This window comes from Alnus glutinosa, chromosome 10, assembly GCF_958979055.1.
Source record: "Alnus glutinosa chromosome 10, dhAlnGlut1.1, whole genome shotgun sequence".
Classification (NCBI taxonomy): Eukaryota; Viridiplantae; Streptophyta; class Magnoliopsida; order Fagales; family Betulaceae; genus Alnus; species Alnus glutinosa.
This window is the reverse complement of record NC_084895.1, coordinates 26,303,904-26,318,990: the sequence shown is the minus strand read 5'-3', so window position 1 is coordinate 26,318,990 and position 15,087 is coordinate 26,303,904. Positions and strand designations below refer to the sequence as shown.

At 37.6% G+C, this 15,087-nt stretch overlaps 1 protein-coding gene and 1 pseudogene across 3 annotated transcripts; both read left to right on the top strand.

Annotated features, from left to right (window-relative positions):
* Positions 1-1,107: 1,107 nt before the first annotated feature.
* LOC133880762 (putative disease resistance RPP13-like protein 1) lies at positions 1,108-7,047 on the top strand. 3 transcript variants are annotated; one of them, XM_062319759.1, is made up of 4 exons: positions 1,108-6,154; positions 6,253-6,342; positions 6,736-6,781; positions 6,861-7,047. In XM_062319759.1, exon 1 carries the CDS (start codon positions 1,154-1,156, stop codon positions 5,798-5,800), a length of 4,647 nt encoding a protein of 1,548 aa, XP_062175743.1. In that variant the 5' UTR covers positions 1,108-1,153; the 3' UTR covers positions 5,801-6,154; positions 6,253-6,342; positions 6,736-6,781; positions 6,861-7,047. The 3 variants fall into 3 exon arrangements, with proteins under 3 accessions (XP_062175743.1, XP_062175744.1, XP_062175746.1); XM_062319760.1 differs by lacking the exons at positions 6,736-6,781; positions 6,861-7,047 and having other exon boundaries at positions 1,108-3,182; positions 3,279-6,154; positions 6,253-6,717; XM_062319762.1 differs by lacking the exons at positions 6,736-6,781; positions 6,861-7,047 and having other exon boundaries at positions 1,329-1,465; positions 1,551-6,154; positions 6,253-6,717.
* A 1,305-nt stretch (positions 7,048-8,352) lies between these two features.
* LOC133880180 (anthocyanidin 3-O-glucosyltransferase 5-like) lies at positions 8,353-10,875 on the top strand (annotated as a pseudogene).
* The last annotated feature ends 4,212 nt before the right edge of the window (positions 10,876-15,087 follow it).

Here is a 15,087-nt window from a genome sequence, read left to right as displayed (position 1 = left end):
ATATAAAAATATTTTTTTATATTTGGCATATACAAATTCCGGCGAAGTCGTCGGAATCCGGCCAAATCGGCTGGATCCCGGCCAGTTGACCAGAAGCCAGCCGTCCTAGCCAGTTTCCAGCCATAACAGCCGGATCTGGCCAGATGTCGGGGGTCCGGCCTCTCCGGCCAGACGGCTGGAGATCCGGCCAGAACGGTCGGATCCTAGCCGGGATCCGGCAATATAGCCGGAGATCCGGCCGCTCAGGCCTGATTCCGGCCAGTCTGGCCGGAATTTGGCATGGTATCCCCGGAATCCGGCGCATCTGCTGGACGTCGTCGGATTCCGGTTTATTTGTCGAATTTCGGCACCGACCGAGTCGGAATTTGACTTGCAATAGTCAACTACTTGAACGTAAAAGTCGACTGCGTTATTTAAAAGAGAGTCGACTGCATATACCATCTACGGAAAATAATTTACGCTTTTAAAAAGTGTAAATCATTTTTCGAAATTTATTAAGCGTTTTTGGTCAAACGGAAATCATTTTCCGATTGACCATTATTTCGTCCCTAACAAATACTGAAAAATATCGAAACTATTTTTCAGAAATCATTTTACGCCGAAACAAACCAGGATAAATTTTATTGAAGATGGTAAAACTTAAATTGATTAATCGAAGGTAATGGTTTGAATTTCTAAATGAAATGTTTTGAATTTGACTTCTTTTTTATTTCTAAATGAATTTGCCAAGAAGCTTTTCAAAACGAGTTGAATTTTGTGCCTCTTCATTAAGATATTTTTGGAAAGGCAGCCCTGATTTACCAAACCTACAAGTACAACTACCCATCAAAGTTGACTAAACCCAGAGAAAGTTATGATAAATTCTTGATTTTTATGAATACGTCTGAAAAGTGAAAACGCCATTTTTAAACAATCACTTCTGAGACTCCGGCTTTCACACAGCTTTCACACACGAGAAATGATAGACAGGGACGGACCCGTCCCTGTACATTTTTTAATATTAAAAAAATATATTATGCATTATTTTTAAATTAAAAGAGGAGGGCAGGGGACGTAAAGCCAATCACTGCTCAAAGATTTCAATCACTTCTACGTTTGAGTGCTTGGCTACCTTTGCATCCTTTCCTGATTCATTCTTCCTACCAAGAAAACTATGGCGGTGGGAGAGCTTTTCCTTGCTGCATTCCTCCAAGTGCTATTTGACCGACTGGCGTCTCGCGAGTTGCTCAACTTTGCACGCCGAGAGGGACTTGGAAAAAAGCTGGACAAGTGGAGGAAAACGTTGTCGAGAATTCAGGCCGTGCTTGATGATGCGGACGAGAAGCAGCATACGAACAGGGCGGTGAAACAGTGGGTGGATGATCTCAGAGACTTGGCTTACGATGTGGAAGACGTACTTGATGAGTTCGCCACGGAAGCTTTGCTACGCAAATTGAGGGAAGATAATCAGGGCAGCACAAGTAAGGTACGCAACCTCATCCCTGCTTGTTGTACTGGTTTGACTCCACATGCTCTTAGGATCAACCTTAGGATGGGGTCAATGATCACAGAAATCACCGATCGATTCAACGATCTCGTCATGCAAGAAGCTGAATTGAGATTGAAAGAAACTGTTGATGGGAGGTCATATAGGAAACCGGCGACGTTGGCGCCAACTTCTGTAGTAACAGAACCACATGTTTATGGCAGGGACAGAGATAAAGAGGCTGTACTTGAACTGTTGCTGAGTGAGAAATTTAGGGATGCTCAAGTCTCTGTGATTCCTATACTTGGTATGGGTGGTATAGGAAAGACAACTTTTGCCCAGATTTTATTCAATGATGAAAAAGTGCAAAGCTTTTTTGATCTAAAAGCATGGGCTTGTGTTTCTGAAGATTTCGATGCTGTTAGAGTCACAAGAACAATTTTGAAATCGGTCACCTCTGAAAGCTGTGAGGACAATGATCTGAATTTGTTGCAAGTCAAATTAAAAGAGAAACTGAATGGACAGAAGTATCTCGTCATTCTTGATGATGTTTGGAATGAAAACTACCATGACTGGACTATCCTACGTGCTCCTTTCCTAGCAGGGGCTCCAGGAAGTAGGATTGTCATCACAACTCGTAATCAAGGAGTTTCATCAATGACCGCTACCGTTCCAACTTACCATTTGCAAGTATTATCAATTGATGCTTGTTTGTCTTTATTTACCCAACACGCATTGGGGGCAAGCGATTTCAGTGCACATCGAAACCTTCAAAATATTGGTGAGGAAATTGTTAAAAGGTGTAAAGGCTTGCCTTTGGCAGCAAAAACCCTTGGAGGCCTCCTACGCACTAAACGAGACCGTGATGAGTGGGAAGATATATTGAAGAGCAAGATATGGGATATACCAGAGGGGAAAAGTGGAATTGTTCCAGCTCTTATGTTGAGCTACCACCATCTCCCTTCACATATAAAGAGGTGCTTTGCGTATTGTTCAATACTCCCCAAGGACTATGAATTTGAGGAGGACCAGCTTGTTCAATTATGGATGGCAGAAGGTCTAATTCAAGCAGGACAAGGGGATAAGCAAATGGAAGATTTGGGTAGTGAGTATTTTCAAGATTTGTTGTCAAGGTCTTTTTTCCAACAATCAAGTAGGGATGGATCACAATTTCTGATGCATGACCTTATCAATGATTTGGCCCAATGGGTTGCAGGAGATATATGCTTTAGAATGGAGGATAGAATTGGGGGTAGTAATGGAAAGAGACTTCCTATAAAGGCTCGGCACTCTTCTTACTTGGGTGGCGAATACGATAGTATTAGAAAGTTTGAGGCTTTTTTTGAACTCAAATGTTTACGTACCTTCTTGCCTTTTATGCTTCCAAGTCCTGGGCAATGTTATTTGACTCATAATGTTCCTCTTCAATTGTTGCCGAAATTACGATGTTTAAGGGTGCTTTCTTTGAATGGATATCGCATATATGAGCTACCGGATTCAATTGGTGATTTGAAGTTTCTACGGTACCTTGACCTTTCTTACACTTGTATTAGAGGCTTGCCTGAATCAACAACCACTCTTTGCAACTTACAAACTTTGATATTGGTGGGATGTAAGCATCTAAAGGAATTGCCTTCAAAGTTGGGGAACCTGGTCAACTTGCGTCACCTCAACATTCTAAATGCAAATAAACTGGAAGGAATGCCTCCTCAAATAGGTAAATTAACTTGTCTTCAGACATTATCTAATTTAATTGTAAGAAAAGGAAATTGCTTTGCATTAAAAGAGCTAGGTTCTTTGTTGCATCTTCAAGGAACTCTCATCATCTCACGATTGGAAAATGCCATTGAACCCATGGATGCAAGGGACGCTAAGTTAATTGAAAAGCTTGATCTTACTGCGTTGTGCTTAGAATGGGGTTGGGAATGGAGTTGGGGCATTGATGAGCCACATGACATAACAAGCGAATTAGAGGTACTTAACATGCTACAGCCAAGCAAGGCTTTGAAAGTGCTCACTATCAGGCGCTATGGCGGTATGAAGTTTCCAACTTGGTTAAAAGGCCATTCATTTCCTCATATGGTGCTCCTAAGGATTGAAAATTGTAAAAAGTGCACATCATTGCCCCCAGTCGGCGAACTACCATCACTCAAACACCTTTTCATCGAAGGCATGACTAGTGTGAAGAATGTTGGTCATGAGTTTTATGGGGGTAGTTGCTCACAACCTTTTGAATCCTTGGAAACTTTGTGTTTTAAGGATATGGAAGCATGGGAGAGTTGGAGCCCTAATGAAGAGTTCCTACACTTGCGTGAGCTTTCTATTGAAAATTGTCCAAAGTTGTTGGGGAAGTTACCTAACCACCTTCCTTTACTAAAAAAAGTTTTGATAGATGAATGTCAGAGATTGGTGGTTTCAATTTCAAGCTTTCCTGAGCTCTGCGAACTACAAATTGAGGGATCAAAAGGGGTGATGTGCAAAAGTAAGATTGACTTCAGCTCACTAAATTCAAAGTCTCTTTCAACAATTTCAGAATTCACATGTCCAATAGAAGGGTTCATTTTTGATGTAGAAGATCTAGCTATTGAAAATTGTGAGGCGTTGACCCCTTTGTGGTCAAATGATGTGGGATTATTACAACCCCTCCCTTGCCTTCGCGTGCTAAGATTTTATAATTGTCCCAAGCTAGTTTCTTTAGTGGCAAAAGAAGTAAAAGAGCAGCAACAACTGGGTTTGCCTTCCACACTAAGAGAAATTTATATCTCTCATTGTAATGGCATGGAATCTTTACCCAAGGCAATGATGTACAACAACACATGTATTGAGAGCATTTATATTTTTGGATGTGATATGCTGACGCACTTTGCAATAGGCCAGCTACCTCCCACTCTAAAACGGCTTGAGATAAGTCGTTGCAAGAATATGCTGATTTTGCTAGACGGGGATGATACGAACAGTTGTAGTAGCAACGCATCTCTTCTTGAGTACTTGGTAGTTACTGATTGTCATTCCCTCAAATCCTTAACATCAAACGGAGAATTGCTTGCAACACTCAAACACCTCAGCATTCACTCTTGTCGAGAGTTGGAGTCAACAACAACGAGCTTTCATCACAACTCGAATCTTGAATACATTGAGATATTTAATTGTAAAAACCTTAAATCCTTACCCATTGGCATACACACCCTCAAGCATCTAGAAAAGATTGAAATTCGAAGTTGTTCAGCTCTTGTTTCCTTTCCGGATGGAGGGTTGCTCCCTAGCAACCTTAGAAAACTGATGATTTCCAATTGTGAGAAAATGCAGGCAATGATGTACAACAACACATGTGTTGTGCGTATTGGGATTTGTAAATGTGATTCGCTGACACACTTTGCAATAGGCCAGCTTCCTCCAACTCTAAAGTGGTTAGAGATACGTTGTTGCGAGAATATGTTGATTTTGCTGGACGAGGATGATAACAACAGTTGCAATAGCAGCACATCTCTTCTTGAGTACTTGAGCATTTGGGAATGTCCATCCCTCAAATCCTTAATCCCAAGCGGAGAATTACCTGCAACACTCAAATGCCTAAGCATTGACTATTGTCCAAAGATGGAGTCAATAGCAAAGAGCTTCCCTCACAACTCGTCTCTTGAACAAATTGTTATTAGGAGTTGTGGAAACCTTAAATCCTTACCCATGGGCATAAACACCCTCAGCCATTTAAATCAAATTGATATCAAGGAATGTCCAACTCTTGTTGCTTTCCCAGACAGAGGGTTGCTCCCTGACAACCTTAGAAAGCTGAGTATTTATGATTGTGAGAAAATGCAGGCCCTACCCAACTGCTTACACAGCATCACCTCTCTTCAACAATTGAAGATAGAATATTGTCCAGGCATTGTATCTTTTCCAGAAGAAGGTTTTCCTACCAACCTAACATCACTTGAAATCAGTGATTGCAGCATCACTGAGGCCTTGCTAGAGTGGGGATTGCATAGGCTTACCTCTCTTAAAGAACTGAAAATTAATGGTGGATGTCCGCATCTGGTGTCCTTTCCAGGGAAGATGTTGCCTTCCTCTCTAACCAGCCTCACCGTCAAAAGCTTCCCGAATATGAAATACTTGTCTTCCGAAGGCTTCCGAATTCTCTTCTCTCTTGAAGAACTGAGGATCAAAGAGTGTAAAAATCTCACATCCTTTCCTGAGGATGGTCTGCCTCCCTCACTCCAGCAACTTGATATTGCAAATTGTCCTCTATTGAAAGAACGTTGCAAGAAAGATCAAGGACAAGAATGGTTCAAGATAGCCCACATCCCTTGTGTTGAAATTGATGGTAGGTTTCATCTATGACCCAGAACCAGAAGAGGAGAATCAACGTGCTGCTTCCTTTTACAAGGACCCTATTTTGTTTTTTGAGTGATCATGGTGGCTCTTCTTTGATTTCCATCGGGAGAGGCTCAAGGTTGCCATCCCTTGAATGGGAGGCTTGTTTGGCGGCGTTCTGAATGTTGGCACTGGAGAGATCCTCTTGCTGTTGTTCTTGTTGGTTTGGTGAACATCCAACTATTCTTGTTGGTGTTGGTCAGAATGCCCAAGTGACCAAGAACAGAGAGAGAAGGCCTCTGACCATTGAGTTTTTCATTACTAATTGGCATGTTGCTGATGATTACAGATTTGGCGAATCATTGGGATCCCCACAAAAAGGTATACAGTACATATTCTGTTTATATTTATAGATATGAAAATTATGGTTGTCATTGATTTTTCAGATCACCCTAACGTTTTTGAGTGTAAAATTGCAGATTGTAAGAGGTGTGGACTTAAGAAGCTAATATATCGTCGAGGGCAACCCGAATTCTTCTGAAGCTGTCGAGAGCGTCAAAACAGTGCAAGTATATTTCTAAAAGTATTTCAAAGGGTCAGATTTCTTGTGGCTATATATATAAATGTTGTGTGTGGGAGATTGAACCTTGTCCTGTATATCATCATAATCAAGATCACTTTATGATGATTTGATTCTCCAGCCCAAAATGAGTGTCTTGGCATGGTTTCAGTTTCTAATGAAGAATTGGCAAAGTAATCCTTGTCTAAAGATTGGCGTGGGCAGTTCTTGTTTGCATTTACTATTTGAAGGTTACAGGATATAGACTCTTTCAATTGTCAATTTGGGAACCGGTGTGGATAATATCATGGCCTTTTTATTTTTAGGCAAGTCAATGAGGCTAGACTGCTAGTGAATTACCTTCTAATTTGTGTTTTCGACTTTTTAATCATGTGTCTTGCAGTTGTTTACAACAGAGATTTTGGAGCGATTTGATCTGCTGAGAATAGGTGATTAGCTGATACTCAAAGAAGTTTGCTTGGTTATCTTACTCAAGAAATATCTCAATACTATAAAGCAATGTCGCAGGAGGACCACTGTGAAGGCACTGAAGTGTGTCCTCCTTTCCATGAATTTGTCAAAAGGTGACAAGACCTGGATAAAATCACAGGGAGCAATGTATTTGCCATTTAGCTCAATCAGGTATGAATTGTTTTCGTGGGGAAAAATAACCACTCCATGATAGTCTGATGGTCATTTGAGCCAATTTATTGGATCTGATTTTTCAGTGATGATGAGCAATGCCTCTTTATATATAACTTGATTTCAATACTGTTATTAATGATTTTAGTGAACACAAACCCTATGTTTGTCCGGCTGCACATTCCACTACAAAAACCAGGCCTTTCCCTCCTTAGGTAGGACTTGGATCTTTTATTCACATTCTTGATTGAAATGGTCAGAACATACATGTTCACAAGACAGTCAATCTTAATTCACTTGGATTGTTGTGCAATTAGTATAATCCATATAGCAACTGTACAGGGATGGCATGATTAACTTTCTTTTAACATCTGAATTAAGGACAACATTTTCAAACCAATTAAGCTGTCATATTTGTCAGAGATTCCTACGTAACCATTAAGAAATATAGAAAAAGGATATTTCAAGAGCAGAGATGCATAAAATCATTAGCGCTAACAAGCGAGCCTTATGTTTGATATTTTGAATGCAGAATAACTATTTCATTAGAAAAAAAATAAAAAAAATAAAAAGAAAAAGAAAAAGAAAAAAAATAACTTTTATTAAGAATAGAAGGTGGAATACAATAGCCTTAGTGTTAGAATATATGATAAGGATCTAACATTGGAAATAGTCATTCTCATTGTCCATGAGAATAGCCATTCTAGCGAAGCCAGCATTTAGGATTTGGGAGGGCAAAATTGAAAGAAAAAAAATTTGGGTGGGGCAAAACTACAAAAAAAAAAAAAAAAAAAATTTAAGGAGTAAAATTTTTAATTTTTAATTTTTTTAAGGAAATTTTTGTTTTTTTTTTAAGGAAAACCTTGGGGATCGGGGAGGCCAAGCCCATGTAGCTCCACCCCTATTCTAAGGCTATTTCTTTTTACATTTTCTTTTTTTAATTTTTCAATGAAAATTATTTATTTTTTTAATAGAATAGTTATTTTGCATATCAAACTTTACCTACATTTTTGGTTTTTGTAGAGGCATCCCAACTCTTAATTACTTAATCTGACTTAAGTCTTCGTCAAGGGCAACAGCTTGGTAGTTGTGAAATCATTATTTATGACCACACCTTGGTTGATGCATAGAAGCATATAAGTTAAGGTACTCGTACTCACCCTCTAATCAAGATTATTGTTTTTTTCCTAACCACTACATAGATAACTTTCTCTATCTGGCAATTTATTTTTTAATTTTTTTTAAAAATAACACAACATTTTCCCATAATGGTTTCAACATTTTTTGAAAAAAGAAAATTAAAATAAATTGCAATGGCTAAAGAGCAGATTAAGGTGTGGGCTCCACAATCCCTCTGTTAAATTGCTCAAAGTTCTCTTCTCTAATTTCACGCATCGTAGTTTACGTACATCTTCTCCATGGAAAGCTCAAACCCACATGCAGTAAAAGTTTCTAGCCCCGGCGTTGGCCACCTTGTCCGTGACATTGAGCTCGGCAATCGCCTGGTTGCCGATCACAACTTCCGAGTAACCTTCTTTGTCGTCCTTGAATATCAAGCCACAGCCGGCGAATCCCAGCTCATCCAATCAGCCAAGGCCCAGAAACTCCTAGACATAGTCGAACTGCCACCCGTAGACCTCTCCGGCCAACTCCAACCCAATACTCCGACCTTTACGCGCCTAACTGCCGTTATGCGCGAAATCAGGGAAACTCTCCGGTCTGCAATCTCCGCCCTGAAGCCAACCCCGATCGCCCTCGTCATCGATATTTTTGGAACTCCGGTACTGGACGTTGCCGATGAGTTTCACATGTTAAAGTACGCGTTTGTCAGCTCCGCGTGGCCCCTTGCATTGATGTTATAAGCGCCAATCCTTGATAAGGAGGTAGAAGGAGAGTACGTTGATCTGAAAGAACCGATAAGGCTCCCCGGTTGCCTGCCGGTTCGGCCCCAAGACGTGGTTAATCCGATGATGGACCGTACAAAGCAGGAATACCATTCCTTCCTACAGGTGGGTTCAAAGATTCGTAAGAGCGATGGGGTTTGGTGAACACGTGGGAAGATCTGGATGCCGCGACGCTTAATGCCATGAGAGAGGAAGAGAGTTACGAATCGGCACCGGTTTACGAGGTTGGGCCGCTGATCAGATCGGTTGGACCGTCGACTTCGAGGAGCCAGCTATTGGATTGGCTAGACGAGCAACCAGTTAAGTTTGTGCTTTATATTGCGTTTGGGAGTCTTGGGGTTCTTTCGGCTCAACAAATCACGAAGCTGGCTTCGGGGTTGGAGTTGAGCCAGCAGAGCTTTATTTGGGTTCGTTTATAAAACAAATATTATCATGACTGATGTTATATGAGTGCCCCTTATATGAGTGCCCCTTATATATATACTACACGAAAATAGGTTTTTTAATTGGGAGATTACTTCCCATCAACTTTTGGTAGATAAAAGTTGGATAAAACGAAGATACATAAAAGGAAATCTCTTGAATTATCATCTATTTTGTAATTATGTCTCAAAAATTTTAAAAATGACATTAAGGCCCCACATATAACCATTGCGTGTCAAATTAGACAATTTTATATTTTTATTTCCAAAATACCCTTAAAGTTATTAAAAAATGACACTTTGAAAAAATTAAAATTATTAAAAAATTAAACAAAAAAAAATTGAAAACACAAAAAAGGGGTGACCTTTTCATGTCAGCCCCCTTATTTTTCTTTTTCAAATGGTTATATATATATATATATATATATATATATATATATATATATATATATATATATATATATATAGAGTATTTTGGGAAGAAAAAAAAAAGTGTCTAATTTGATCACACACACGATGGAAGTATGTGGAGCCTTAATGTCACTTTTTAAATTAAAGTTTGAAAGCATAATTACAAATGAAGAGACAATTCGAGGGGCTATAATATATTTTTTAATTCCTATATAAAATTAACCTATGCCTAATGCCTTATTGATGCTACACAGTTTTATTTATTGCTAGGCCAAATAGCCTCAATTAAAATTTTATCTAATTTATTCTTCGCATTAAGTCTAATTATTTCATTCTACAAATTATTGTTTATTTAAAATAAGTTACTGAACACTCATAATTATGTTTAATTTAAATTACAATAAATACGGTTAGCATATTGGATAGCATATCTTGTACATCTCCCATATATCTATTTTTTAAATTAACCATTGGATATATACGACCCACAAAGATTCACACGTGAGTCTTACAGATCTAATGGTTAATTTAAAAAAGAGATGTATTAGAAATTTACATGTAACATGTCTCGACCGGTTATGCTTAATTTAAAGAGAATTTGTTACAGGTGCTAAACCCACCCAGCAAGAAGGATGTGTCCGCTGACAGAGGCGATGACGCGTTACCCTACTTGCCTGATGGGTTGTTTGAGCGGACCCACCGTTTGGGATTGGTGGTCACGCAATGGGCGCTGCAATCGGACATCCTGCAGCATCCATCTACGAGAGGGTTCTTATCTCACTGCGGGTGAAACTCATCACTGGAGAGTATACTCAGTGGTGTGCCGATGATAACTTGGCCTCTGTATGCGGAGCAGAAGATGAATGCTACGATGCTAGCGGAGGAGGTAGGAGTGGCTGTCCGCACTAAAGTTGTACCAACTAAAGGAGTGGTGGGAAGGGAGGAGATAGAGAGGATGGTGAGGAAAGTTATGGAGGGCCAAGAAGGGAAGGCTATGAGGGACAGAGTTAGGGAACTCAAAATCAGTGGGGAGAAGGCTTTGACTGAGGGTGGTTCCTCTTTCACGGCTGTGTCTCAATTGGCAAAGCTATGCCTAATGAACTCATCGCAACGCTAGAAAGTTTAAGGCTCCGTGAGCCACTATCAACCTTAGCTTCTTTGTTTGTTTGTTTTCTGAGCAAAGGAGAAACGTTGGCCGCCTGGAAGCAGTTTGTACCTAAAAATTAAGAAGACATCGGTCCAGCAATGATAGGAATTTTTTTGATATGAATGGTAATAGGAACAATGGAAGGAATAAATGAATTGCGTGAATGTATTTGATACGGAAGTCACCAAATGAGCATGCATGCTGGAGTCAATCTTTATCTATTAGTGTTAGTAGCTGGTTAGGAGTAAAGTCTATTTTATTTTCATGTGTTGTTGGTTGTGTCCATCTATATTGGGTATGTAGTTGGGTTGCTAGACATTTCTATCATTTTCATTCAAATTGTAAGTTGTTGGGATTACTTCGTAAGTTGTGGGGGATTATTTGAATTTAGGAGTTGTTGGTAGAATAAGTGATCGTGTGATTACTTAGGATAGTTATATTTAAGCATTATTTTTAAGTTAAGAGTCAAGTTGTATTTTCTATTTAAAGAGTTAATAATAGAATAATAAGGTATGGAAATTTAATCTCAAACCTTGTGTTTGAAAAGATTTAGGTTCTCTCAGAATCTAAGGTTTAGGTTCCTTCAGAACCTAAAAATCTATCAACATAGTTAGGAAGAATAATCTAGATCCAGCTTATTTTCCTCTTAAAAGGTGCATTACAAGATCCGTTACGCAATCACGTAACAATATTGAATGATGGAAACTTGTGTTGAAATGAAGTATTTGGAGGATACTTGAACCTCCTAACAATTGAATTATTCTCAACTATTTTTCTACCTTTCTTACAATTTTGGGCATATCTTTATGAGACATAGTATATGTATATCTTCCATACATCTTCTTTCTTCTTCTTCTTCTTTTTTTCTTTCTTTCTTTTTTTTTTTTTTTTTTAAATCAACAATTGGATCTGTAGGACCCACCTGTGAAATCTTGTAGGTCCTACAGATCCAATGGTAATTTAGGAAAGAGATGTGTGAGAGATGTATAAGATATTTTAAAAAATCATTTATTTATCTTTATACAACAAATGGGTTAGCCACTTACTTAACGGAACCCATTTCAATTGGCCCAGTTCAAACCAACTATTGAAACTCGCCATTTTTCTAACTCTTTATTTACAAAAATACTATTTACAAAGTTCCTCAAAGCACACGTAAGAACATTCCTAGCAGCCTTATCAAAATGACTATTTTGGTGAGGTAATTTGGTAAAAACACAAAAAAATCACTCATAGCAGCCTCACTACTATAAAGAAAAAGTTTAGGTGAGTGAATAGTACTCACTAACAATAGTAATCACTATTCACTCACCAAAAGAATAAACAAACATTAAAATTACTATTTTCTCTCTCCTCTCTCGATTTCTCTTTCCATTCACGCCGCTCACTGCACATAGTCTTCTTGATTGATTCACTATTCCCTTGTGTTTTCATTGTATTCTTCATTTTCATAAAATATTTTGACGAGTTATGGATGAGCTCTGCACGGTTTTGTTCTTGAGTTTTACTTCCAAAGGCTTCATACCATTTAGAGAGAGAAAGCGTGCTCTATATAAGCACACCCCCTTTCCCACAATCATGTAATGTTGGACGCCATAATCACCATCTTTTGAAACCCAATGTTTAGAATTTCTGACTCTGCAATATTTTAATTCTTTTATATAAAATTTTTAACAATAGCAACGTTTTAAAAAACGTTGCTATTGTTTTTAGAACTGGGTTCTTTCATCTGCAAGTCTAAAACCCCTCATTATATATTCAATATATGACTCAATTCTGATTTAAGAATTGGATTTTTTGTCACAATTAGGTGAAATAATTTTGTATATATTTGTAACTTTTGAATGCAGCGGGTCCAACAAGTGAAACAGGGATTAGTAGGACATGAAGCCCCCCCCCCCCCTTTTTTTTTTTTTTTTCAATGAAAGCAAAAGCAATCTACAGTTCCTTGGTTATAGTAGACATTCACATTATACAAGAGATGGGTAGTTTTTATATGTATTGTAGAAAGAGAAATGGTACACACATTTCTACTCTCACACAAGCAGGTGCACACATTTTGATTTGGTACTGAAAATTACCATTACATGAATCTACATCCTAATGTAGATTCATTTATACAGGTTTCAGATGTTTCTTCATATCTGTAAAAATTATTCTCTTTTGTTACAGATAGGATTTTTTTATAGTGGTCACTTCAATCACAACTTTCACTACTTATAATACCTTCAAATGAATGAATAGCATGATAATTTGGACTACATATACCTAAATACTAAATGCTTATATTTATCCTTCTTGTGCCAGTAAATTCTCTCAAGTTACCATTTAAATGGAGGGTTTGGTCTATAATATATATTATATATTTGATCAACACTCTTCAAATATTGTTCTTTTAAATTTCACTTTTTATGGGTGTACTTGACTCTTCCCAAGAGTCATACGTTAATTGCGTAACAACTTTTGTAAAATTAAACTTGATCACCTAATCAAACGTACGTTAACATTATCATATTCTGAAAAGCCAGAACTCTCAAAACAGCTCTTTTAATAACAGTCTTTCTCAAAATTAAACGATAAGCATATTAAAATATCTTTATTTTAATGGAGATTCTTAACCCATTTAATTCCTATATTCCTATAAATTGTTTGTGTACTAAATTTAACTCAAAAGTAAGAATAATTAATTTTGAGTGGGAGATCGAAAATCAAATGGCTAAGAAATACATGGTGGTGGTAATGGAGTTGATTATCATGATCATGGTATTTGAATTAGTGCAAGCTAATGACCTTATTAACCTATCCTTTCTCTCCACCTCTTCACTTCCCAACTATCTTCTTCATCACCCTCAGCTTGATGTTATGGGTCGTAGGGGCGTATTAGAAAAATGCCTTCAAAAGGGAGTTCGAAAATGTAAAAGAGAAAATGAAATTGGAAGCTTTGAATTTAAGAAGCATTTCATTTATTCCTTTTTCCAATGCTGTTATATTTATAAGGTTGAATATTCACAAGTTAATGTTAAAGATAGGGACATCATATTTCATGCTCGTGTTAAAGAGTGCGTGGATTTGTGCTTTCCAACATCGAGAGAGTTCGACATCCATAATTATGGAACTTGTTTATTCAAATGTTATGAAAAGCACATCAAGAGGAATTAATCTGCATTGAGATGTCGTAATAGAAGGTTCCCAATCTTAGGACTTGTTCCCAAAGCTCCTTGTTATCTAATTTATACATTAAGGGCATGTTTGGGTAACTCATGTTTTTTTATTATATTTTATTATTTTTGGAAAATATGTTTGGGTTGATTTTTGAAATTTAAATTCTACTCAAGTTTTATCCAATTTTTTTTCAATTTTGTCTTATGTTCTCTAAACATATAAACATAATTTAAAAAAACAAATTTTTTCGATATTCACAATTTTGAATATAGTAAAGAATAGTAGAATACAATACAAAAAATTGTACACCCAAACTAACCCTAAGCTTGTCTAACTCCAATATGTGTTGATGGTTAATTTCAAGGTCAATAAGATGGCATTGCGGGTACGTTACTTTGTGGGATCTTGGAGTTGGTGTGAATATATAACAACTCTTTGTTTTATTGCTCAATTTTTTTTTTTTTTTTTTGGTCTCTATTGAGTTATAATGATATGAAGATGTATAAGCACTATTATTTAATATTATGTTTGGATTGTAATTTTGCTTTTTGGGCATGATGGACTTGGAATTGGGTCATTAAGGAGTTGTTTATGTTATTCGACTATTCTTAGGGCGATTGAGCGCGTGCTAATCTCATTTGGTTATGCGTTAGACCCATATGCTAATAACTTTTTATATATGAAGTTTTTGTATTAGATATTTCTTTTGAGTGGTTGAAAAAAACCATCCAAGCTGGCCACTACCATCTAATGAGTAATGGTATACATCACTCTCCTCCCATCTCTCCCAAAGCTTATGTAATGTGGTCCTCCCAATAAAAAAAAAAAATAACCTTCATGAACCAAAGGCTAGTTATAGAGGACCATGTCCCGTAGGCTTTGGGAGATGGGAGGTAATAGGGTTCCGGTATGATAAGATAACCTTCATTGTATGAGGTTAACATACGAGTATGATGATTTGATGGGATGGCGATATGGTGATAATGTAAATGAAATGTGTAAAAATGTTTTGTTTTAATTTCACAAGTTTATGCTTGAAAGTGAAATTGTCATGAATCATGCCATGT

Excerpts from the sequence above, each read along its gene's own strand:
- LOC133880762 (XM_062319759.1), top strand. The coding sequence starts at position 1,154 with ATGGCGGTGGGAGAGCTTTTCCTTGCTGCATTCCTCCAAGTGCTATTT.